The following is a 24,092-nucleotide window of genomic DNA, read 5'->3' on the forward strand; positions in this document are numbered from 1 at the left end:
AGGGGACAGTGCTAAACATTCAGTATAGATTTCTTAACAAGTTCTTCTGTTAAAATAGAGCTTTCATACATGACAGTAACATTTAGCCTGAGAAATAATTTTCCCTAAACACTTGCATCTTAGCTCTCTAGCCTTCACCTGTACAATTAAACAACGCTGGGATTAATACACAGACTGATGGTCCAGTAAGGATTACATTATTTGATAAAAAATAGGAAAAGGGAGGGGAAAAGTCTGGATATGGTTTCTAGATCAAGTCCTGGACTGTACTGCCTTTCTTTAAAAGTATGGTATCTGCTTTCATTACTACTATCCATCAGCAGCTATCCTGGGAAGGATGCCCAGTGCTGACAGGTGCCATCTGCGTACAGACCGAAAGCCACTGGTGCATAGCCCTGTGCCTGATGGCCCTTCAGGCTTGTGCCTGGTGTCTGTCCCTAAACCACAACGGTTCCCTGTGCTGGTGGCCTTGTCCCAGCTGGGGGGAAGGCACCAGCTAGATCCTCGCTCTTGCAAATTCCTGTGTCCAGCCGCTGTTTACTTCCAAAATGTGGCTGGTGGCTTTCCCCAGGAGCAGCTGGCCAGCCCTGGGGCCGTCAGCAGCTGTGGAGAGGGACTGGAAGGGAGGACAACCGTGAACCTCTGTGCAGACCACAAACAGCTGCAATAGCTTGCACAGAAACAGTGATGTCTGAATATCCACAGAAAATGTAGCAGAAAGATATGGCAATTGAAGCTAGTCTTTCTAAAGCCAGGCTTCTGCTTGCCCTTCACTTAGATACGAAGTACACCTTCTTGACATCATTTTATATAGTCCACTTAATGCTTCTTGTTTAAAAGAAGTTCTGTCACGATTTATATTCTAGCTACAGTTCATCTTCTGAAGTTGCACTTTTCAGATACTTTGTCTTGATTTCTAGACAGCCTTAATAAAGACAACTGTCTTTATTGGGTATTTTTTCATCTAGTTGAAAAATAGCTGGATAGCACTTTTAGCTGAGAGATTTATTTGTTAACAGTTCATCTGTGCTGCTTCCTGTGTGAATAATCTTCAGACATGCTCCATATGCCAATCAGACAGGTGCAACAGGTAACCTTAATGATCACAGCCTTGCATGTTCAAGGTCTATATTTGTTATCTTTCTGAAAATAATGTAAAATACTTTAACGTCAACAGTGCTCTAGTTTAGTGCACAATGATATACAGTGAAAGGACTCCATGCTTGTGATGTTTGGCAGCCTGCCCCATAGGAATAATAATGAGTCCATCTGCAAAGGATCTGGCATGATGGCATTTGTTCTTTTCTGTGCCTCCTTGCCCCATGCAAACTTGACTTCCACTGAACTTTATTTTCCTCTCCTTTTAACACTGGTATGTGGGAGGAGAGGGGGACTGATAAATGGATATGTCATCCTTAACAGTTTAGTTCTTGTGGTCCTTTTGTCTGTATAGTGAAAATGCTGCATAATTTTAAGTGAATTTGGTGGTCCAAAGAGAACCTTATTTTTTTTAGTCTTTGAAAAAAGTAGCAAAATGCTTGTAATGAGACCTGTTCCAGCACAGTCAGCTTTTAATATGTTTCTCAGATATCAGTCTGAAGTCATCATTTTTTCATTTAACTGCTCGCAATCTGTCTTAAAAAAAGCCTTGGACACTTCAGAGTTTTCAGGTTTTTTTTTCACTTTGAATCTTAAATATATTAACTGAGGTTCGAGTGTCTGTCTGAGGTATAGGTTTCCTTAAATGTCTTAAGGATACCCTGTTCTTCATTGAAAGAGAACTATGGGATATTGTTCATTGCCTTGTAGGCAATTGTCATAAATGACTACCATCCTGAGGGACTTCTGTTGTGAAAGAGCTTGCAGATAAGTAAATGAGTATGAAGTTGAAACCTGGAGGGACTGTTGCATTGGTGTACTAAGATGTGAAATCAGAAAATTAATATCTTCTCTTGTGGAGTGAGCTTAGTGATTGGATTACTGCATTTTATAGCTCCTCATATACTTGGCATATTCAGCAAGCAAGTTGTTAGTTGGTGTATTGCTGAAGTAGCTTGAAGAACACATTTGGCTGTGCATTAACATTTTAAAGAAGCACAAGGTGAGAGGGTTATATTTTTTAACCTGCACCAAGACAGGGCCTTGTCATCTCTAAACATCAGGGTGTGAAAGAGCCATTCAGTTTAGGCCCTTCTTGAATTATCATTTAGCAAAGTGTCCGAATTCCACATGTACTGTCGAGAAAAATTTCAGCTTTGAAGATGAATGGTAGTTTGGTTTCTTCTGTGCTCCCCTAACTAGCAATGATGTCTTTGGAGTGACATATTTTGAGCATTCAAGAAGAAATGGTCACTTAGAGTGAGATGGTGGGATTGTTGTGTTGTTTCTTTAAGTTTTCTTTTCCCAGCCATGTAGGGTTGATGTGATAATGTTGCTGTTCAGGTTAGTTCGTATTTATTTTATGAGTGAGGTTTCATGTGACACTATCCAACTGATTTCCAAAGGATAACCGCTTTCTGCTCTTCCATCTATTAATTTTCTAAGGCAATCAATGAAAGCAATCAGATTTTCTTCATAGAAGTTAACATGAGACTAATCATTATTGACAAGATTAGGTCAGGCTCGATTTTGCATCACGTGACATCAGTTGTATAAGAGATGACTTTATAAACAAATTGTGGATCTCATAGAGGATCTGAAACTTGGGAGTGAGAATAACATAAGGGTATCAGAAACACTAAGTAGGAACCGAAGAACCAAAAAATTCACAAGAGGGTCTTTACAAAATGTATTTATCTCATTTGGAGATGCAATTGCTACATGCTGGTAGCAGTCTGTTATGGGCCTCTTGCTTTTTCACGGCCCGGAGATCATAAGGACAGAGCTATCAGCAACAGAATCTGTGTAGTTTACAAATTCAGTCTGAGAGTTGATCTATGATGGACAGAATGAAAATGTTTCAAAATAGGATTTGCTGTACACACAGGATAATGCAGAGTAAGTGCAATTTAAAGCAACACACTGAAGTGCAAGAACACTGTTTAACATACTCATTCTGTGCCACTGTGAAGACAGAAATATGTGTTGGAAAATTCTACAGATATCATGAGAAAGTATAGAAAGATCTTAATGTCCTGAAGTTCATCCACTAAATAAATTGCATTTTTTATATTGCAGTGGTAACAATGCTTTTGCAACGCTAATGAGAAAGCTACCTCAGCATTTCCCTCAGTCTTGGATCCATTATGTCATGTTAGCAACTGTGTCATCATATTCTTTGTTGCCAATGCAGTTCTAATCCTGCTTGATTCACCAGCAGTGTTTGATTTTGCTGACCATATAAAATTTGTTAACAGCCTTGAGCAACCTTCAGTTTTTGCTTTGCACTGCTTTATCTTCCCCTTCTCCCCCAGTTCTGCCCATTTACCTTTCGTGCAGACCAGTCTAAGGGATCACTGTGTCCTCTGTGTTATGCTTGTGGCTCTGCTTGGAGAAGACAAAGAAACTCATCTGAAATCACACCTCAGCTTTCAGTAGTCAGAAGAAAATAATTTGTTTTTCTTTTTTTTTGTTGTTACTTATTCTGTTTTTGATCCTGGATTGTATAGGAAAAAGATTAATAAAACAGAATGTGTGCAAAGTATCAACACTGCTGGTATTCACAGAGAAAGTGTCTAAATATCTCAGATGACTGCACTTGTTAACTTTGTTATGCCATATGTATACAGGCTTTTTCATCTGCCTGCTGGTGGGATTAAAGTAGTTCATGTAGTTGCTCACATTAAAAGTGTTTCAGGTGAGAATCTATAATTTTGGGGAGTATATTTTTAAGATACACCTGTTATTCCATCTTAAAAATGACCTTGTTAGAAGTGACAGTATGCCTTGTGACGTTCAATTCATTAACATGACTATTACCGGTGGCTGTTAATATCTTGATTTGATATAGTAGACATATCATGAGCTAAACTTATTTTAAAGTTATTTATTTAATAGGAGTACAGAAACATATAGGAGTAATCTATGGATGCTTCATGCAGCTCCCTTGCTTTCTAGTTCACATTTTAAAACTGTGTGATTGTATTAAAGCCCATGGAAACAGAGGTATATCTGATCTAAACAGACTGTGACCTCATTGCACAGAACTTACCTTAAAGATTCTTCTCAAATGCAAGTGAAGTTGGCTTTTACTCCAAGTTTTAGGATAATCAGATCTTAAAGTTTTCAGTAGATGCCTGGTGGGAAGTGTTTATGGTCTGGGGACATGAATTACACAATATTATGTAGTAGGCCAGAGGAGCTTTCAGTTTTAGTGTTTGTTATTATTTCCCTCTCACTTCTACTAATCAGTGATTTACAGAGTCAAGGCATCTTGCAGCAGGAACATTTTTATTACTTAAATCAAGGTATTTTGTATATGGATAGTGAGCACACTGATGAATTATTGGGTGAGATGGCTTAAGCAAAATGTAAGAAGTGAATTTCTGAAAAGGGCATCTCAGTGCTGACTGCAGACACCAAGAGTTAAATCAGTCATCTGCGTTTTTTATTGCTAATATAAACACTTTAGCAATGCTAATCAGTGGTGCTGATTTTCTGTTTTGATTTTCCTTAATAATTAAGCAAAAGATTGGGAATGCAATCAAGTTTTACACTAGGGGGTTCATGCAAATTTTTTTCTTTTTTTTTTTTAAATTTTATTTTATTAATTTTATATTTTGTTAAATGTATCCAAAAGGAAAATTACTGAAGTTGAGAAGAAGAAAAAATAAAATAAAAGAAATACAGTTTATAATCTGCATAATCAAAGTGACTATTTCTAATGAGGGAAATCACCACTTCGTTGAAATTATTAACTGAAAATACAGCTGCTTTTATTCCTTCTTAAACAACTGCGCATTGGCTACTCTGCTATGTAGAGAAAGTAGTTTAATAGTCTATGTTGTAGACTATGAAATGCCCTTCAGCAGCCATGATTTTTCAAGAGAGGTTTAGCAAAATGGGATCATCTCTGTTTTCTCAAATATCTTAAATATATTATTTTCTTTCTGTGAGTTTTTTTTTGTGTTGACTTCAGAACAGGGTCCTGTAAAGTAAGACTATTTCATCTCCTCCTTTTTCATGGATTTGTAGCCTTTTTTTTCTCTTAACATAAGTTACTGGTGCGTTTTGCTCTTACCTGTTCCATGATACTTAGAATAATAATTGTCTATTTTCAATTATTTTACTTTGTTAGTAGTATCTGTAATATTTGAAAAGAAGTACATCAACCAGAAGTTACTTTCTTATTTTATTATCCTGCACAATAGACTCAATTATATCTTTTTATTTATTTATTTATTCATTTATTTATTTATTTATTTAGTATGATCTCAGGCACAATATAGTGTTAAAATTTGTTCAGAAATTAAGGCGTAAGGTCAAATGTTTCCCATAAGGGGAAGCAGGGTAGTTAGAGCTGCTACAGATTACCTTCTGTCAGCTTTCATTCTGTCATTTATGAATTCAAGGTAAATGAAATTCTAAGTGTTTTGGTATGCAAATTAAAACTGCTTGCTTGAAATCTAAGATAGACTCAGTGAAAGTACTGGGATAATCTTTTAGGTTTTTATGTTATAAGGGTAATTCATTTTTGAGCAGAATGCTTTTTCTATTTGGAAACTGTACAACTGGTAATGAAGAGGATATTTATGCAGACTATGCAGTAACACTAGAATAAAATGTGATGCTGTCTTTTAATAATTTAAAGCAAAGTGATTGAACCTCTTCCTGTGGTTAATTAATTTGCTTGCATAGGCACTGTTGGTTAGTCAGTAAAAGGCACTGTAATATTTTTTGCAAATCATGAACTAACATGGCACTTATTCATAGTGTCGTCTAACATCTTGAAAAACTAATAAAAAAACATATGACACCTTTCCCTATGCCCTGTGTGGAGTTGTTTTGTGGATGAGCCCAAATCAAAGTATCACCAGGTATTGAGATGCAGACTTTCTTGAGCAGACACTGGGCACTTCCCCCCAGGTTCTCAGTGCTTAGGCATCCTTAGAGAAGCTGTATTGTGAAACTGGTTCATAATGTTGGGGATATGGTTTTAATAGGAAATGTCACACTGACTGAAGCTGCTTAAGGTGCTTTATCTGTGATTTTTAGAAGGTTGGTGCTGCTATCCATCAATGGATAGCCACTTTTTTGAGTAAGTCAAGTTTAGGCTTTTTGAAGACATGTTGTCAGCCAAACCTTTAATGAGGGTTTTTTTATTTTTTGGTCTTCAGGAGGCTCTAGTCTTTCCTTTAAATTACAGCTATCTGTATCTGTTATCTGGCAGGGACAACCACCATGAAATGGTCTGAGCCTCACTGACTGCAATCTGGTGATGGCTTAGTACTGCTTGCCAGCTGGTTGCCCAACCACTTGCAGAAACTACTCCATTTGTCTTCTACCAAATTGGACATGTATTTACTGCTGCTGGGCAGGCATCACATGTGTCTTGAAGTACCCACTGGTTCATACATTGGCTTGATTATGTATTTCCTAGTAAAATGAATAATTAGTTCTGTCTCTTTTCTCATTTCTACAATATTCTTCATAAATCATAAATACGTATACATTTTTACAGGCTACTTTTTCGAAAAGATGGTTCTTCATTTGAACTCCTTTTTTGGATTCCCTGTTATACTCCTGTACCATTGGCTGGGGACAACTTCATCTTTGAATCTTGAAGATCCAAATGTGTGTAGCCACTGGGAAAGGTAATAGTTTCTTTAACAGAAAACTTGATACAAATGCTGATTCTAATAATGCTAGTGTTTTTTATGTAACACATTTTAAATGATTTAAAGCTTTCAATCAAATAATGAACTCGGAATAAAATTTTATGCTAACACGTGGGCCCAATAAGTTCAGGGTAAGTAAAAGGCTTTCATGCTGGGGTGAAATGCAGCCATCTTTGTGGTAGTAGTTTGAATGCTAAAACCATGACAGTTGCACAGGCAATATTACAGAACCATCCAGGGACAAGAAAGGAATCAAGAAAAATCTTTCTTTGATTTAAGTGAAAAGAAGCTTTTACATATGCAAAATGTAATTAGCCATATTGGAGTTTGGCCAAATTTGATTATGCTGATTCTTTCCTTTTCAACATTCTTGGAATCTAAATTAAGATTTGTTGTTTAATTTTTTTGATGAGGTTCATAAATTTGTAACATACAGCTATAAATTCATCCATTTAGTTAATCAATTTGTTCACCAATTTCACGTTAATTGCAAGTAGAATGCTCACAGTGGGTAGGAGAGGTTGAACTGCAAGCATTTGTTGTACTTTTCTTGAGTGAAGATTATAGTAGTGAAACCAGGCCTGAATGTCTCACTGCTATTACTTTATTAAGGCCATGACTGATCGGCTATTTCCTGAGATAGTGCAAGTGTTCATTTCAAAACATAAGTATTGTCTTCATTGGAAGTAAGTTGTTTTTTATGCTGGAAATGCTGCCGAGCCACTGTACATCTATGTGCAAAGTGATATGGCTAAATCTTTGCAGAGAAAGTTGAAACTTGTATTTAATTTTTTATAAAGTCTGTATATAAAAAAATGCACTTAACGACTTTACTCAGCAATTAATCTCAGCTTGTGTTAAGCAACGTTAGGAGCAGATACTTTGCATGAGATTTGGTGTATACAAAATTTAGTTTATGAAGCAGTTATCATGTCTGTTTACAGCATTCAGACACAAGTTGAGGTTGTTACTTGATGCTACTCCACTCCTTTACTTTCTACTTATATTCATAAAAGAGGTTTTCAGTGAACATATATAATAGGGAAAACAAAATGGCAAAAACCAATAATGTTTACAGAGAATAACATGTTTTAAAATGATGAAAGTCTGCAGAAGAAGAAATATCCATCAAGCACATCCAGCTTTTGAATGAATACAGCTACAGCAGAGTAAAGCCCCCAGATTTTTGCAGCAAGTTTGTTGCTGCTGCTGTCACTGGCAGTGCAATAAATCTATCAGCCCTGTTCTAAAACAGTCTTCACAAATGAGCTCTGATCGCACCAAGAATGGATGAGCTGGATGTGGCGCTCAGCAACAAGCAGGCACAGACGTTTTGTCAGGCTCTGTCTTACAGCTGGACGAATTAGAGATGCTTGCCTTTTTAGGGCATAGCAAAAACAGGGAGCAAGTTCTGGGCAGTGAGGAGTGAATGGATCTGGATGTGTTTTCTCTCAGTATAGGTGATGACAGCAGTAGGAGGAGATTGCGGTTGTTACCCTGTAGTAGGTGCTGAGGGGTCAAAGGTGGTGTGAGTGAAATCCAGATGGGCTGTTCACTCAGCAAGTGTTTTGACTGCTCCTGGGAACCAGTGCTGCAAGAGGGAGAGACCACGCATTCCCATATTTTCTAACCCTTTTACGCAACCAGGGACTGACAGGCTGCCAGCACAAACAGTCTGCACAAGAGTTTTCTGGGGTGATTCAATATTTTTCACTTCTGCAGCAGAAGTCTCTTCCTCTGGCCCCACTGACAGCTCTGGAGGGTCTGGATTTCAGAGCACAGATTCATTTGTAAAACACCACACTCACAGTTTGGCAGAAAACAGTACAAGAACTCCAGTATAATGCTTCTGAAAAAAAGTTTCTCTGTTCAAAATTAAACAGAAAACAAGCAAACGAAAATTGTGGACTTAAATATAATTTCTGAACAGACTTGGTTGGCACAATTGTTTTATCTGTTTCAGTAATTATTATTTACAGCTACTTGTCAGGACTTTATAAAAGTATTAAATCAGTCTGTACTGGAAAACACTTGCTCAATAATGTCTGCCTTCTCTCTGTCTCTCCACAGTTATTCAGTTACAGTGCAAGAGTCATATCCACATCCTTTTGATCAAATTTACTACACCAGTTGTACTGACATCCTAAACTGGTTTAAGTGCACACGACACAGGTGATGTATAATATTGCTAATATGTCAAAATGTTGGTATTGTGTGTATTTGAAGAGATCATATGTCTGTTGAAATAAAGCATGACATATATATAGTTAATATACATATTATCTATAGTGACTTATTCGTGTAATATATAAGGTATCTGACAACTGGAAAATGCCTAGTCCAAGCAAAGTCACATAAATTTTATTAGCAGGACGGGGTATAGCATCCCGTAGATATCTAATAGAAAAAGAACAGATAGAAAAAAGAAGTATGCAGTACGTTAAATTAATTTCTCCAGATCCTGCCAGATGTATTTGTTCCAAAATGTCTTGTGGCACCTTGCTGCTTTGAAACTTATTTTCTGGGGAAAATGTATGTTACTTGAAAGGGAAGTAAAAGTATCATGCAATGATACCTAGAAGTTATCTGGCCCAATCCTTCTGCTCAAGCAGAGCCACCTAGAACAGGTTGTCCTGCACTACATCCTGATGGCTTTTGAATATCTCTAAGAAGCAATTCAAGATACCTTAAAGTGCATTAACCTGTACTTAACTAGCGCAATTTCTCTGTCCCTGTAGAAATCAACTCACTCTTGTAAAGACAAACCCCAAAAGTCTTTACCTTGGGAACTGATTCTGTTAGTGATACAGCAAATGGATTTGCTTTGCTAGTCTTTAATCTTCTTTGGGGATGCTAGTAGTGAAGGTAGTGATACTACTGTTTGTGCATTGCTTAAGTAGCTAGAATGCTACTAGAAAACTGTTGTCTGGCCATCCATGGAAATAAGTTTTTCTGGGAAACCACAAAGACTCTTGAACAGCAGGTAAATACTTAGAGGGTTTTTTTCTTTTCCTTTTACTAAAGGCTGTAGATTTTCGAAGATAAACAACACTATAAATTGTTCAGTTTTCAGACTGAAATGTATGCAACAACCATTCATTCTTTCTTTTAGAATCAGTTACCGTACTGCCTACAGACATGGTGAAAAAACAATGTACAGGCGTAAATCCCAGTGCTGCCCTGGATTTTATGAAAGCCGGGAAATGTGTGTCCGTAAGTCTAACTTTTTTATTTGCTTTGATATTCTGTGTGTTTATTGCCTTGCTCGCTCCCATTTGGTGGGTGACTTATTGGAGGTGAGGTATCAGAGCATCAGTTATTCAGAGACAGTCTGGTGAATAAAGCTGTCATTTGCTATATTGTGTATGTGCCTATACTTCTGTTTATCTTAGGGAACAGAATGGGAAGGCACTGTATGGGAAAACAGCTAACTCCATTCCTTAGTTTCCAGCTGTTCCTAGTAGCGCCTCCTCCTGCCAAGACCTGGACTGGCTGGCCTACACAGCCCTGAACAAGGCCCTGGCCAAGGTCACCACTGTGTCCATCACCTCCAGCCTAACCCCCTGCATTATGCTGCTTTATCTAGTGCTTATATCTTGAAATTGTGAGAAATGGAGACTCGTTCATTGCTTTGTCATCTCACTTACTGCTACAATGACAGTGGTGAACCTCCTCCAGTGTTTGGAGGAGCAAAGCCTCCTCCAGCAAAACCTGCAAAATCATGGATGATGAGAGATTTGTCTTTGCCACTGGATTTTGCCACCAAGCTTAGGAGAACACAGTGCAGCAGATAAGTCTTTAGTCTGAAAATTAGTTATCAGTATGTACACTGAATTTATTTATTCAACATAAATGTTAGTTTCTTAATTTGTTCTGTCTGATTTATATTTAAAATTATATAAGAATTAAAATTCTCCTGTGGAGCTAACTTTGCATTTATTTGATTCTGCAATCATTGACCATGAATAAGCATGAGGGTCCTCCACTCCTCTTGATCACCAGTTGGAGTGAGAACTCAGGGAAAATGGAGGAATTCAGTATTTAAAAGAGTAAGGCAAACATTTTGTGCTTTACATTGTTTCAACTAGCTTTTTTCATTTGCATGTTCTGGATTAGATGTTACCTGTATACAGTGTGATATGGCCAGTTGTTCATTTTAACTTGGAAAATACGCGCAGTGTTTCTAACTGGAATCAGCCTGTAAGGGAAAACATGTAGTCACATGAGGAGGATTCTTCTCCCGTGTCACTGAAGCAGAAATATCACTGTCGAAAAACCAACATCAGTTGTTTCTCCAGAAGAAAATGATGACCATATTGAAAAACACACACGCACTTCTCTTTTTTGTATGTAAAGACAAAAGAGAATAAGACACAAGTGTTGTAAGTATCTCCTGTCACTGCTGTCCCACAATGCAGACAGGATCTCTGTTAGAATTGTTTCTATAGCTTGGATTATTTTTTTACTTTGTGAGGATTTAGGGTGCATTTGTAAAATGGTAAAATGTGCTGTTGATAAATAGTTCTGTATTTGCTCCTTTATTTGACTTCTCAAATTAAAAAGCTCAATTAGAAAATTCTACTGGTAGATGATTTGGGTATTAGTCAACACTTCACTGCATACAGTGATGAACTGAAATCCTGTGACTTCCTCTTAGAAATACTAATTGGGAATTTACAGCATGAACACCCATGATTTGCTATTCCCCTAGAGTAACTGCTTACTAATGGCAGTGCTACTGTGCTGCTTATTATGGGAAGAAAATTGCTTATCACTGTATAAAGCCATTATAAAAATGTGGTAGTCTACATTGCTGAAGGCTCTAGATGTTGTATTCACATAGGAAAAGACTGACCAATAGTCAGACAAAAGAACAGTCTGAATTTTATGTGTTATATGTACATATTCAGACTCTTTCTGAGTCCAGACTGAATAGATTAAGTTGAATTAATCTTAGGTTGAAGTCTGGTAAGCAGCTCAGATACCCATTCTTCTGTTGTTTCCAAGTTTGTGGAAATGGTAAGATATTCACAACACTATTATGAAGCAGTAAAGTAACGCCAAAAGTCAACCTCCATCTGTAACCTGTGGAAGCTTTTTTGGAACCTCTTGAGAAAGCTCAGTATTCTAAATTACGTTAACAAATGTCACAAAACAGTGATTTTTCTACGTAACATTTGGTCAGTAGAGAGATCCTTTTACAGACTAAGATTATAACAGCAATGAGTATTCAGTCATTCTGAACAGAAAATTTGCCACCCTTTAGTAGTTGTGCCACCTGAGTGTGCTTTCAGGTGGATAGAAGTCCAGTATTTTTACTTAAATTCTGGCAGTGTGTTAGGCATCAGTACTAGAATGTCTATGAGCAGGAGGATATCAGTACTTCTGCTGTTACACTGCTCTGTGAACTCGTTGCATAACTTCTGTTAAAAAAGGAGATGGAGTTTCTGATTTCTGGCTTCACTATTGACAGCTGCAAAAGGGCAGGCCAACTGTTGTTTTTTTCTCCCCCTTTGTTTATTTATTTTCTCTTAATGATTGCAGTGCATTTTTCAGTATATTTTTATAAGTTTCCTTCAGATATAGCATGAAAGTAGTTCATGGGTAGACCTATTGGACTTCCTGAGGTGATCTGAGCTCTGCAGGCAGATTCAAAGGTAGATTCATTTTATTAAGTTCTATAAAGCAATTCACTCTTAGACTTAAAAACTCCATACTAGGCAGTGAAAAGACTGTCTTTTATTTATTCCAAATAATTTACTGTTGCTTTTTTCCTCATATTACACCCTCTCAAGGAGATTTGTCATATGGATGCTAGTCTGGGCTCCACATTGGGATATGGAAAATGGGGAGAATTAAGAAAAAATCTATCTTGATGTATGTAGCTGAATGCCACTTACCTTAACAAAAAAAGCAGACATCAAGCAGAGGAAAAAAAGGGTTGACCAAAGGGTATGTTCCAGCATGCAGTGTAGAAGGGAAGACTTCATTTGAAAAAGCACATTTGTAATGCAGTTTAAAAGGTACAGGTGTTTCATCTTGCACAGAAAGTGCTGAGGGACCACACTTTAATTAAGGTAAAGGAAGTCAAAGCTAATTTTTGTGCAATATCTAAGAGTTCTTTTCCATTTTGAGTATAAATTATTTATGCACTCAAACATCACTCCCAAAATTTTGAGAACTTTAACAGGTAAAGAAGCTTATTTTCTCCCAAAAGATGGGATGTAACTCTTCAAATTATTCTTTCTGAACACTGTAGGTATCCAAATATAGTTAGAACGGTATTAGCAGAAATGGCAAAGCATGGAGTCATGCATTTGTTATGGCTTCTTGTGTTGGAAATCATTTCTGTAAATAAATAATATGCAGATGTACTTAACACCTAAAGTAGACCTCACTCAATTATCACTCTGTTTGTCCTAACATTAATTCTCCTTGAAGTTGATCAGAATTTCTCTTAATAGGAGATTTCAGTTGTGAAATCAGGTATGACTTCAGAGAACTGTTTATTTGATTATGACTCATTTGTTTAAAAGCTGGAAGTCTAATCTGGGAGCTGTAGTGGATTCTCCTGCTCATTTACTGATGTGCACAACTGCAATCAAAATATTTCAAGCTTTTGTTCATTTTAATTGATTTATATCTGTCTTTTTAAAGGGAATAAATGACAGATATAAAAATGCATACATGAACTTTAATTAAAGGCAAGAATAGTCTTTTTCACATCTTATTATTTGGAAATACTTTTCTATCTTTTTACATTAGGTAATGCAATGCACAGCTGTCTAAATGTTGTCAGTGGTGACTTTTGATTAAATAATTACATAGCACTTTCTTAATCATAGAGAACAGATTCATAAAATGCTATTCATAAATTTGAAGTTTTATGTTCCACTCTTCATATATGCTCCAACTCAGAAGTGGTACAAGACACCAGAGTTACTCCTCTTAGCTGTGGCACTTAAGTAGTAGTAGGAGCAGTCTGCATCTCCACTGCAGGCTGTACGCTGGAGCCCATCAGCATATATGTAGATGTTTGAATTGCAGTCTTCTCTTGAGCTGAACACTATCTCCCTCCTCTCTTTGGTATCAGTCTGAGCCTTGTGATCAGTATTAGCTCTCTTGGTATAAGGCCCCCTTCCAAAACTGTGGTGATGCAGTTTTTTGAGAAGTTTTTTGAGTTTTTTGAGGTTTTTTTGAGTTTTTTGAGAAGCCCTCGCCTCATTTCATTTTCATCTTGCTGTAATAGTGATGTTGATGGTCTTTGTACTTAAGACAAATCTTTCCAATTTGATTCATGTTCCTGAGTTTCCTCAACAGAGCACTTTTATTTGGCTGGTGGCAGAAACACAAGTGAGTCAGGAAGAGAACTTGACAAGCCAGGTGACCCTCTGTCTGGGGAACTGGGCAGGATATTTTATGGATGCTTTAAGTTGGCTGATGATACTATATAGTCAGGAAAAGCAAGTCCTCCTCCTGTGCTTAAGAAAATTCAAGGATGTGATCTGCTGAAATATAGATACGAGTTGGACAAAATCAAAATTTTAGGGACGATTTTGAAGGAAACAGTAAGACATAGAAGAATGGGGAAAATAAGATGAAAAGGCAAATAAGCAACTGCAATCTGATTGCTTTTCATATGATAACTGATTTTTGCTTAGAAAAGAATAAGGTATGACTTGGGCAATTTACTGCTGTCAGTTAATTTTTGGTTCTTTGCACTGCTCAGTATCAAAGAGATTTCAGAAGAAGTTTTTCATTAGCTTTTGCACGTGTTTTTTTACAACTTGTGTGAGAGGAATCAGAAATTTCTCTCTGTTCCTGATGTCGTTTAGGCCTTTTCAGCTTGTTTGCTAGTAGTCCTCCCATTGCTTGCACCTTGCGTGTTTTTTAGATCATGCAGTAAATTGTAGTTCTCTTTTCACCATATTCATTGCAAAAATTGTGGTATAGACAATCTTTTAGGAATGTAATCTATAGTTCTGTTAACAAGAATAAGTTAGACTAGTTAGCATATACAGAATAATACTTTTGGTTACAGAACAGGTTTTTATGTATGTCTGGAATATAGAGGGAAATTGTTCCTTGTTTGGATATATTTTTTGGCATTAAGAAACTTAAAAAAGAAAACCAGGATTTTAAAAATACATATGCTTTTAGCATGTTTGTGACATTCTTGGCTTTAGTTCAACCTCTTCGAAGTAAAGAATTACATGCTACTTTACTTTGAAAATGAAGTTCATGCATTTGTATGCCACGTATTTCAAGTGTTTTTGAGTTTGTTTGGAAGCAACATTTTATAAGGTTCATCAGTGTTCCTTATCCACATGTTCTTATTCCTAGAGTCAGCAGACTAATGTGCATATTAGTAATGATGTTGGGTTTTGTGTGTTGATATTCATAAAGATTTTCATACATGTTCACAGAGAGAGACATATGTTTGCTGTGGTACCTCATACTGTCTTATGGTTTACTGGGAAGATTTTTCACACAATTGGCTTTGAGAAATCTTCAGCGCCAAAGGCAGCACTTATTATGCAAGAATCTTCAAAGATGGAATTCGTGTCTAGTTGTAAAAGATGGAAATGTGTGATGCATTATTTAGTGACTATTTCCATAATAGATAGAGAACAATGAAATAGTTTTGTGCTTTATGTTACTGTACAGTTACAAATATTTACCTTGTTAATTTCTAGTGAAGATCATTTTAATGCATATCCTAAAAGTGGCTTGTAAGGCATACAGGTTAAGAAGGAAACTTAAAGGTTGTTGTATGTAGTTAATGTCTGGGACCCCAAATAGCCAATTATTTTAGTGATATAAAAATATAAATATGAATATCCTGCTTTATAATGTTGAATTAGGGAAAAAAAAAAGATCACAGAACGTTTTGCAGGTACTTTTCCTAGTTACTGTGTAGTGTTTTCAATCCTTTCAGAATGTAAATAATTTGCATCTAATCTCATTAATCTTCTTGTAAACACCAACGCCTTGTTCTTTTGTACTGTTCACTTTGTATTCATCAGCACACCAGTCAGATTCCGGTCATAGATTTCCTGGAAATTAAGGTATAAGAAAATTCTCATGCTTTGCACATTTTTGAAGTTTTATTGCTGTTTGAACTGGATGGAAGCTATTACACTGTATATACTTTGGAAAGCTGAGAGCATTTCTTTATAAGTATGATGCCAGCAACTTGCCGATTGCCAATTCTTTAGTGTCTTGTACTCTGAGTGAGTTATATTGGTGTGCTGGGTATTGGAGCCATTTCAAGTTTTGTTTAATTTTCAAAGGAAAGCCTTATTTCAAAATAAGCCATAACTAGAAACACACACATATGTGCTTGCAAACCATAACGAGTAATGACAGTGAAAAGTTTCAAGCAGCTCCACTTAGCACTTATCATAAAGGTTGCAGTGATTCATAAAATATATACCTTATGGCTTACCTTAATTGTCATCATGTTTTGAACTGTGAAACAATTTTTAAAAATCAATATTAAGATCTTGATATGCTGCAAATCATATTTAACCACACTGTTTTTGCTTGCAGAGGTTTCTGTCTCTCCTGGCATAAGAGCTGGGTTCACAAAATAACAGATTGGGCTGAGATTGGCAGTACTTCTGATCCAACAATCTGCTCAAGAAGAGACACTTAAAGCAAACTGCCCTTTACCATGGCCAGACAGCTTTCCAACCTGTGTTATGATATAACTATTTTTTTGACTAGATATGGAGGATTTTCTCTTTTCTACATGTAGACATATTTGAATGATACCAACATAGTTTAGCTGGAGCCTTCAAAACATGAAAAAATAGAAGAGACAGAAGTCAGGAAATGTATTTTTAAGGGAGTCCATCAAACATTAATATGTTATTATTTATTTTGCTTTTAAACAATGTTGGAGGCATAAAACATCTTGACTGGGGGTAAGTTTTGAATATTTTCCCTAGTACCAGGAGCTGTAATTTATAATTATTATTTTTCTGTTTCCTTCACTGACAGCTCACTGTGCTGACAAATGTGTCCATGGTCGTTGTATTGCTCCAAACACCTGTCAGTGTGAGCCTGGCTGGGGAGGACCCAACTGCTCCAGTGGTGAGTTTTCACCTGCTTCTGCCTATCTTGTGTTCTTTTCACTGTATTGTCCCCTCTTTGGGGCAGATTATCACTGATCCTGTGCTTGGTTTCCTGCTTTCTGGTCAGGGTGTTTGTTTTGAGCTATCAAGTTACTATGTGCAGTCTGATATTTCTCCGTTTACTTTCAGACTTTTCCCTCTATCAACACTAAATGTCACTGGATATTTAATGCTCAGAAATATGCCAAATAGTATAGAATTTAGTTTTTGCAGTAGGTAAATAACATGATATTTGAATGATAAAGTCTCCATTTTTTAAATTTTCTTGAGGAATGAAGAATGATGGGGCAAGGTCACATTCAAAAGCTCTGAGCTTTTAAACCACAGCTTTTTAAACCAAGCTGTGTTCCCCTCTTGCATTAATAGATCCACCCTGTTTGCTCAGTCTCTTTCCATTTTTCTCACTTCAGTGATCCTTCTCCAGTTCTTTTCTTCTTCCCCTTTGCCTTAAGAGTGTGTACAGAAGAGAAGGGCAGCAAAAGAGTATCAGGGACACATATGGGAGGAAGGCAGAGCAGCACCATCATTGCTTGGTATATGACTGTACTCACACAGAATCACAGAATCACAGAATCACAGAATTACCCGGGTTGGAAGGGACCTCAAGGATCATGTAGTTCCAACCCCCCTGCCTAGCAGGGCACACACCAATCAGCTGGTGGTCATTCTTAATACAAAGTTATGAAGGTAGAGACTGTCACATATTTGATAATACATACAGCAAAATAACAAATCCACAAAGTACTGAAGTAATAGCATCTGATGACCCTTTTAGTCACTACCACTTTCTGTACCCCCTGACTGTAAAGCCATGTGCTGCAGTCAAGGAGCCAGGCTGCATTAAGACAGAGTGCTGACAGAAGACAGAAAGTCCTCCACAGCAGGAGTGGCATCTTTGTGTGCTGTCTCTTCCTCTGTCAAAGGCAATAATTTGTGCAGACCATGAATTATTTTGTTTTTTCCTTCACTTTACCCAAAACAGAGGTTCTCAGAGTAATTCTGGATTTTTACTCATTATAGTAGGTATGTATTCCTTCTTTCCTCTCCCTTTATAAGGTGCTAGGAAATGTCATGTTCAGGCTGACACTACAGCCATTTCCTTCATTACAGACACGTTCAAGGAAGGTCACTATTATTAACTATCCACTTGAAAGGAACATATAGTTTTAGTCATTAATAAGAGATTAATAAATGTTTATAATTTAAATTTCACAGACATGAAAATCTTATTTATAAAACAGTGTTAATGTCTTGCAAAGATATTATGCTACGAGTTTACTTAGTAGGAGATTCTTGTGAAAACAGTAAGTGTGGAAAAACCTGGATCTAAAGTGAGTCAAAAGCAATTTTGGATATATTTTCACTCTCCTTTTTTCCCCACTTAATAAAAATAGGGAAATGTGTTTCGTTCCTCTTTTCAGGCAGGATGCTAATGCTACTCTGTCTAGAACTGATTTGTTTTGAAGGCAGTTTATTTTGTAAAATACGGGGTGAGAAAGAAAATTAATGAATTACATGAAAAAGAACTTGTTGTAACTGGTCATTGTAAGATTATTTGGTGTTTTGTCTTTGTAAACACAAGTTATTATTTTCATAAACAAAGAAACACCATTTTGCTCCAGGCATAAAATAGTTGGCAACACAGTACGCAGATCTTGATCTAGTGTGCAGAATTGTCAAAGGAAATTCTTGAAAAATGATAACCTTATTGCATGTGAACTTTATGCCTTTAACTTTAAGCCTTATGAATTGAGATTCTCTGTAACTACGGAGATTTACAAAAGCGAGCATTGCTACGCAACATAGAATGAGGAGATACCATTCTTTATTGAGATTTCCAAATCTGAAACTCACTGAAAAGGCAATTTAGGTGAGTTGGAAATCTCTAAATCTCTCTCTGGAAATAATTCTTTCTCTCTCAGGATTTGCTAGAGTCCATTTCCCTTACCTGCCTGTTATAATTCATTTTGAATACACGTACAGCTATTTTCCCATGCTTTTGCATCAGTTCACTGCTTTTGACTGCTGGTCATGGCAGTCTCAATACCAAAACCAGTTTCTCATGTGAATACATAACAGGTTGAAACTGAAAGAGCCTTCACACACCTTTGAACAGTGCAATCTCTGGAGAGTTTTGCGATCCTCTGAAGACTTCTGCAGTATACTAATGCTAACTGGAACTGCAGATATTTATTTCAGATTGCTGGCTTAGCCCAAGAAGAAGTTCTAATGAGATGAAAGGGTTTTGTTCATATGTTGCTGGGAGATTTGGCTTGGTATTTGTCCTGTTCCATATTGACAAATTTAAGTAAGATGTTGGTTTCACTATATTGTCCTTCTGAGTGCTGCTCTTTGTTGCGAGCCATGTGTAATTTCCTTGTCTGTGTGTCCGAGAGCTACAGTGCAGATCACATCAGCTTGAAGAACAGAGAGTACTCTTGGAAAGAGAGCAAGTCTTTGGATCTCTGGCACTGAATTTTGTTGCTTGTCCTATGTAGGAGATTTTTACATTTTGCTTGTAACTGTATTTTTTGCCTGATCTTTGACTTGATTAATTTTAGTAACACAAAAGCACAATAAGGTAACATAAAGAGCCACTTTATTTTTATAATCATTTCCCTTGATACAGTAAGTTATTAATTAAATGCAAAATTCATGCAAATTGCCATAGTGTGTTTATATGTATTATATAAACACTTGACTACTCAACTGAATAATAGAGAAGGAATAATGATTACGGCATGTTAGTACTTTTGTAGGGCAGATGTTCAGGGATGTAGTTGTTTACTGATGACCAAATAAGATACTGTGATAAAAAGGGGTAGATTATTCTCAGGGTTTGTGGTATGAAACAAACACTCAGACTGGAGTTGTTGACTCATTTCCATGGACACAAATACACTGGAAGCAACTGTTCTACATTTGCAAGGAAACTTTTCATAGAACTGCAGAACTAAACTCCTGAACTTCCCCCATCCTCCTCCCCTCTCCCAAAAATACAATCCTTTCTCTATTAGTTTTGATTATTCTCCTTACACTGTCTTTTCGTCTGTAAGTATCTGAGTACAGCATTAAGGCCTGTAGCAGTTTCTGTCCATCTGCCAAACCACACATGCCACAATTAATTTTACCTGTTGTTTCCCAGTTCTATTTACCCACATTGCTTAAAATATTTTTTTAAACCATATGCTGTGCCTTCCTTGGTGCAGTGGATTCCTGGGAGGTAATTGCAGTTAATTAACACTTTAATGTTCTCTCTAAAAGTGATTGCATGGACTAATTGGTGCACTGTACAGTAAAAGCTGAATAAGCAAGCTTCCTCCTGATCTTTGCATACCAATGTGTGCCATGGTCTAATCACCTTTTCAGGGACTAAACTTCTAGGAGACTCATTTCTTTTTGTGGCAACCATTACTTCCTAATAGCCCAGGTCAGTGATTGCTTTCAATTGAGGGGAAAAGGATGAAGATTTAAGCAGAGTACTCAAACAGTATTCTTTCTCTGGGACTGTCCTTATTCAGTGCCTATTTCTAAACCAACTCTTTAACTTTTCCCTGGTTCACATTCTCTGCCTTTCTGAAAACCATGCATCCTATTTGAGAGGAAAATTTGAATGGATGTTTTCTTCTATGAGTAAAAACTGAGATGTGTTTTCCAAATTTGACTCATTAAATAATATCTCCCCGGAGAATGTTGTCTGTGTGAAATGTAATTTTTCTTCAGGCCTTTTCATTTTAGTTAAAAGTACTGCAGTCTATTACTCAGTGTTTGCTTGCAGTGAGTTTTGGTGGGAAATGATGAAGGAGATGATGCTAACATGCATATATCTGAAGGGAAAAATGAGTTGGATTGGGTGGTCACTCGTTTACAGAACCCTTCCATTCTAGTACAAAGAACGAAGCTCATGCAAGACAAGTTATTCTAATAATAATTTATTGAGTAGTAAGCACAGTAGGTGAATGACAAATGAGTGGGCAGAAGACGTGCTGAACCTGTCTGTACCATTGATCAAGTAAGTCAGCATAACTTGCACATTGTCAGCAACACCTTGAAGAAATGTTTATGAACTTCAGGGGCACAAGTTAATTAATTCTAGTCTGAGGAGAGGGGAAAACTTTAGAAAGGATAAAGTGGTACAGATAGCCTTGCTTGTGTGATAAAAACGTGAACAAATAGATTTTATCAATAAAATATGACAGCAAACCAACAAATCAACCAAACCCACCTATTTTAGATTATTTTTTTCTATCAGATTTTTAAATTGCATGTGTCAAGCTGGTTGTTGTGTGAGAACATTTTGACAGCTGGCTGTGTATAAAGCAGTCTTCTATAGAAGCTGCTGTATACAATGATAACTGGCTATCTAGATGCCTAGTGCTGATCAGACTGTCTTTTTCATTTGTAAATCACGTTTTCTGCCCATTTTCTATTCTCAGCAATAGAACAGAATTTGCTGTAAAACATAAAATATGGACCTGATTGTCAGTTTTTTTAGGTACACATGCAGTCTAATGTGGGCCCCAGTAAACAATCAGGACATTCCCTTTGTTTTTCTTCTCTTGCCTAGTAGTCCACAAATAAATCCATCAGAATCAATAGGACAGTTTCTGCATAAGCTTGTAGCAGGGGCAAAAGGCCAAATCAATATTACACTGGCTTGACTGCAAAAGATATAGCATTCCTGGTCCCCAGCTGGCCTAAGTAATAAAGGAAAAAGGGAATGACATGTGTTCTGTTCAGCTTTATGATAAGTATGCTAGAACTGCCTGTGGAAACATGAATAGGCACTTTGTATTTGATTATTTAATCTCAGATTTGTGTGAATTGCTGTAGTTTCACCTGTAATTTAATTCTGATGGTGATTAAGAGTAAATCATTAGGACTATAGTCTAAGGGCATGGAGGTGGGACAAGTGGCATTAAGGCATAATTTGGCTCCATGGTTTTATAAACCATAAGAAGAGAATCATTGACTTTTTCTTTAATATTTCAAGCAGTGTTTTTAAAGCCAGAATCTCAGAAAATGGTCTTTTAACCTGTAAATATACTTGTCAAGGAAACTTCTAAGGTACAGTAGCTCTGCTACAGATAGATTTTACTTACTGTTGCAGAGGTTCGTTAAGTTTTCAAATCTCACTGTTTTCTTCATGATACTTGGCAGATGCAGAATATGGCAGAAACTGGATCACTTGGCACAGCTTGTGTGAGACACTCACGTGAGCTGCAGGCGCTGCCAGTTTCTCAGTGGAGCTTGTAATATCCATTAACCCTTATGAAGTGGATGCATGAATGTTTTCTGCAGGCACCTTTGCACCCCAAACGAAACAGCCCCTTAAGTGCAGGCACCTGGCGAGGTGCCCAGGAGCATCTCATATGTTCAATAGCACAGCTTGTGAATCTCAAACGCTGGCACTGCTTTCTGATTTTGTTTCTCAAAAGCATTCTGAATGAGAGCTTACAAGATATGCTCAAAGAACTAGCTCTTGCTTAAGTTTACTAAGCTGTAGCGGTCTTAGATTCTGACTTCAAACACATGCTCAAACTGCAGAAGTTTAATTCACAGAACTTAGAAAATGCTAAACACACTAGTGAAACTGCAGTGTCTTGATACAGAGCTGTTTGCTTTTATGGGATATAGAGAAATAGCTCATTCAAGTAATGTAGAACTTTTCTATCCAACTTCCGAATGGCCACATGTGCAAATAAATCCTGTTAGCAAAAGTGACTACACACCATAAGCAGTTTAAATTTAAACTTTTCCTATTACACATAACACTCCCATGTCCTTCGCTGGAACGTCTGTGGTTCTCCTGACTCACTTACCAGTTTACCCAGCTGAACATCTATTTTCACCCCAAAAAAGACTAGTATCTTTGGTCTCAGAAACTAACCCAATAACAAATCAAATCAGGTGCTAAGAGGGACAAGAGACATTACTGGAAGTTGCTATCACCTTCATTGTCAGTGTAGTCACTACAGGAAATTATGAGTAAAAATAAATATATTTTCTGCAAAACTCAGTTATCGGTTGCAGAATTTATTTCAAGCTGAGATTTACTGAAGGAAGGCATTGCCGTTAATGGTAGTAATTTTATTTCTTTGCAAAAATTTTCTGTATCAGAGAAACACATCATTTTTTGTCTTTGATCATTTTATTGAGCTCAGTGTATTTGTGGTTACCCAAGTTGATCAGTTGGATAAGCTCTGTGTAATCTTGCTTTTTCTTTTCCCCCAGTAACAATGCAAACATGTTTTCAGTATTGGTTTTGTTTTAGTCTGTCTTATGTATTTAGTCTCTGGCTAAATACACGGGATGATGTTTTTGACTAATTCAAAAATTAAGGTCACCTTTAGGATGTTAGAAAGTATTACAAAAAGAAGAAAGGATAAAAACTAATATTCTGCAAGGAGATCGTGTAGAACAGTCAATTTTTAAAAATACAATCAGACATAGTAATAATTTCATAACTTTTCCAGTAATAGTGATTATTTTTAACACATTCTATCTTAGTACCAAGATAAACTGAACACCAAGAGCCATCTGTATGTGTTTTCCTTAGCAATTATCCAGCCTTGTGTTCCAGTGTCTAAAGCACTTTAAAGAGTCTTCTGAAATTTATGGCATGTGAAAGGCATATAGTTCCAGCCTTTCATAGGATCTGAAAAACACATTTTTATTGTTCTTCCACTTCACGGGTCAGAAAGCTTTTACAAAGTAAAAATTGGAAAAAAAAAATAAATAATAAAAATCCCTAAATTAAATTAAAGCTTAGCATTTTGAATAAAACCCTTTCTTTTACACAAAACAAAAAGCAAGAATGAAAAATATGCCACAGGGTAAAAAGCCTTCAGTATAACAAGTGAAATCAGATAGAAGCAACAGACTCAAAGGAAATCCAAAGGAAATCCAGACTGAACAGAAGTGTATTTTGGAAAAAAAAGAAGCCAGCACTGTGCATTGCTGTGTCTGGGATGTAGGTGAAATGTCTTTTACTAAAATGCACTGGTAGTTAATAATTACCACAAGTTACTGTCTGCAGGAAAAGATTTGTGTTCTGTTATGTATGTGCATGAATTTTCATAATATCTCAAGGTAACGATATTCAACAGTGTATGGAGAACAATCTCACATTTTTATTAAATAAGGTTCTGATTTTTTTTTTTCCTGAAGGATATTT

General features: G+C 36.7%; 1 protein-coding gene across 2 annotated transcripts in view; it reads left to right on the forward strand.

The window, feature by feature from the left end:
• Positions 1 to 24,092, forward strand: part of MEGF10 (multiple EGF like domains 10) — a 90,443-nt gene that overhangs the window by 16,880 nt on the left and 49,471 nt on the right. For both annotated transcript variants that reach the window (XM_015849712.3, XM_015849711.3), the window contains exons 2-5: positions 6,620 to 6,752; positions 8,847 to 8,948; positions 9,889 to 9,989; positions 16,782 to 16,874. In XM_015849712.3, coding sequence (XP_015705198.1) covers positions 6,637 to 6,752; positions 8,847 to 8,948; positions 9,889 to 9,989; positions 16,782 to 16,874 — 412 coding nt within the window. In that variant the 5' untranslated portion in view covers positions 6,620 to 6,636. The remainder of the gene's footprint in view (positions 1 to 6,619; positions 6,753 to 8,846; positions 8,949 to 9,888; positions 9,990 to 16,781; positions 16,875 to 24,092) is intronic.

The sequence above is a fragment of the Coturnix japonica genome, chromosome Z (assembly GCF_054131305.1).
Source record: "Coturnix japonica strain WE chromosome Z, WE-NBRP24, whole genome shotgun sequence".
NCBI classification, from domain to species: domain Eukaryota; kingdom Metazoa; phylum Chordata; class Aves; order Galliformes; family Phasianidae; genus Coturnix; species Coturnix japonica.